The following is a 1,480-nucleotide window of genomic DNA, read 5'->3' on the forward strand; positions in this document are numbered from 1 at the left end:
GACCCGGCGCCGTACGCCGGCGCCGCGGTCGACGAACTGAATTGGAACATGGAGCAGGAGCCGGGGAAGCGGCGCTACCATCTCATCCGCGCCGGCAGCGCGCGCTTCGACGTGAAGCGGGAGTGCCCGCGCGTCCACGCGGCCGTCGCCCAACTCGTCGGCGGCGACGCGCGCCTCGCGGCGCCGCTCCGCGGCTTCCGCGCCTGCGTGGCGCGCACGACGGGCGGCGAGGAGACCAAGGAGGAGGACCACCGCGATTGGCACGTCGACGGCTGGCACGAGCCGCACTCGCGGCGGTCCGGCGCCGTCGGCCTCGTCGTCTTCTGGCTGCTGACGGACGCGCCGCCCGGCGCCGGCGGCACGGAGTTCGCCCTCGGGTCGCACCGGGCCGTCGCGCGCCTGCTGGAGAAGGGCGACCTGCCGGCGCGCGCGCTCCACGGCTTCGACGCCGTCGGCGACGAGCGCGAGCTCGTCCCCGCGCTCCTGCGCCGCGCGGAGACGCGCTCGCTCGTCGGCGCGGCCGGCGACGTCGCGCTCGCCTCTCCCCTGCTGCTCCACCGCGGCGGCGCGAACGCGCTCCCGGGGCACGCGCGCATCCTCGCGATCTCGTGCTGCCCGGTGGACGAGCTGCGGCCGGGCGGCCGCGCGCCCGTCGAGGCGAGCCTCGCGCCGCGGCGCGCGCGATGCGCCGTGTCTTAGGGGGTATCTCGGAGGGGTATGTCTTTATGGGGCTACGCGGATCTCATTTTTGCATGTCCAAATGTCCTTCCAACCAAAAGGACCCTTGTCAGGAACGAAGTGATCGGGCGCGGGGTTGCCGCAGCGCTTGCAGCGTGCGGCTCGGCCCGACTCGGACTCGGACTCGGACTCGGACTCGGACTCGGACCCATTCCTCGTATCGCAGGTCACCGTCTCCGGCACTTTGTGGGACAGATTCGGCTGGCGGAGCATCCATTGGTAGAGCGCGTGGTGCGGCTCCGCTGGCCGGTAGGTAGGTATACCTTGCCAAAGGAGCCCGCCGCGTGCTGCGACGTGCCGACAATATTGTGGAAACGAAGAACAACCGTGTTTCGGTGGAAACAGACAAATCGAGCGCGTGCGACTTGTGCTGGACGTAGAGTCGCATTCAGGAAACATTTCCCGAAGGAAAAAAGTCCTTTTGGTGCATCGACCGACACCGAAGACCCGGTGTGAAGCTGGGCACAGATCACGGCTCATCATTTTTCGCGCGTGCCTATCAAACCATCGCATGTAGCCATGGCTAATCAGCTCCTCCCTGTCCATCGCATCGCGCTCCTTCGCTTCGTGCTTCCGCTCCTCAATCTCCCGCTTCTTCAGTAGCGACTCGAGCGCGAAGTCGGACAGGAGCAAACCAGGGAAGTCGCGCGCCAGCACGGCCTCAGGGAGGACGTCGACGAAGCTCTCCTCGATCGCCGTGCGGCAAGTGAACATGCGCAGCTCTTTCCCGTAGCGAGCGTCG

At 68.0% G+C, this 1,480-nt stretch overlaps 1 protein-coding gene across 1 annotated transcript in view; it reads left to right on the plus strand.

The window, feature by feature from the left end:
- The window catches only part of AURANDRAFT_69068 (hypothetical protein), a gene marked incomplete at both ends in the record, with an annotated part of 3,416 nt that extends 2,717 nt beyond the window's left edge, over positions 1–699 (plus strand). Inside the window, one exon of the mRNA XM_009044816.1 lies at positions 58–699. Within this exon, the coding sequence (XP_009043064.1) occupies positions 58–699 (642 nt within the window). The remainder of the gene's footprint in view (positions 1–57) is intronic.
- Between the last annotated feature and the right edge of the window lie 781 nt (positions 700–1,480).

The sequence above is a fragment of the Aureococcus anophagefferens genome, assembly GCF_000186865.1.
Source record: "Aureococcus anophagefferens unplaced genomic scaffold AURANscaffold_856, whole genome shotgun sequence".
In the NCBI taxonomy this organism is placed as follows: domain Eukaryota; class Pelagophyceae; order Pelagomonadales; family Pelagomonadaceae; genus Aureococcus; species Aureococcus anophagefferens.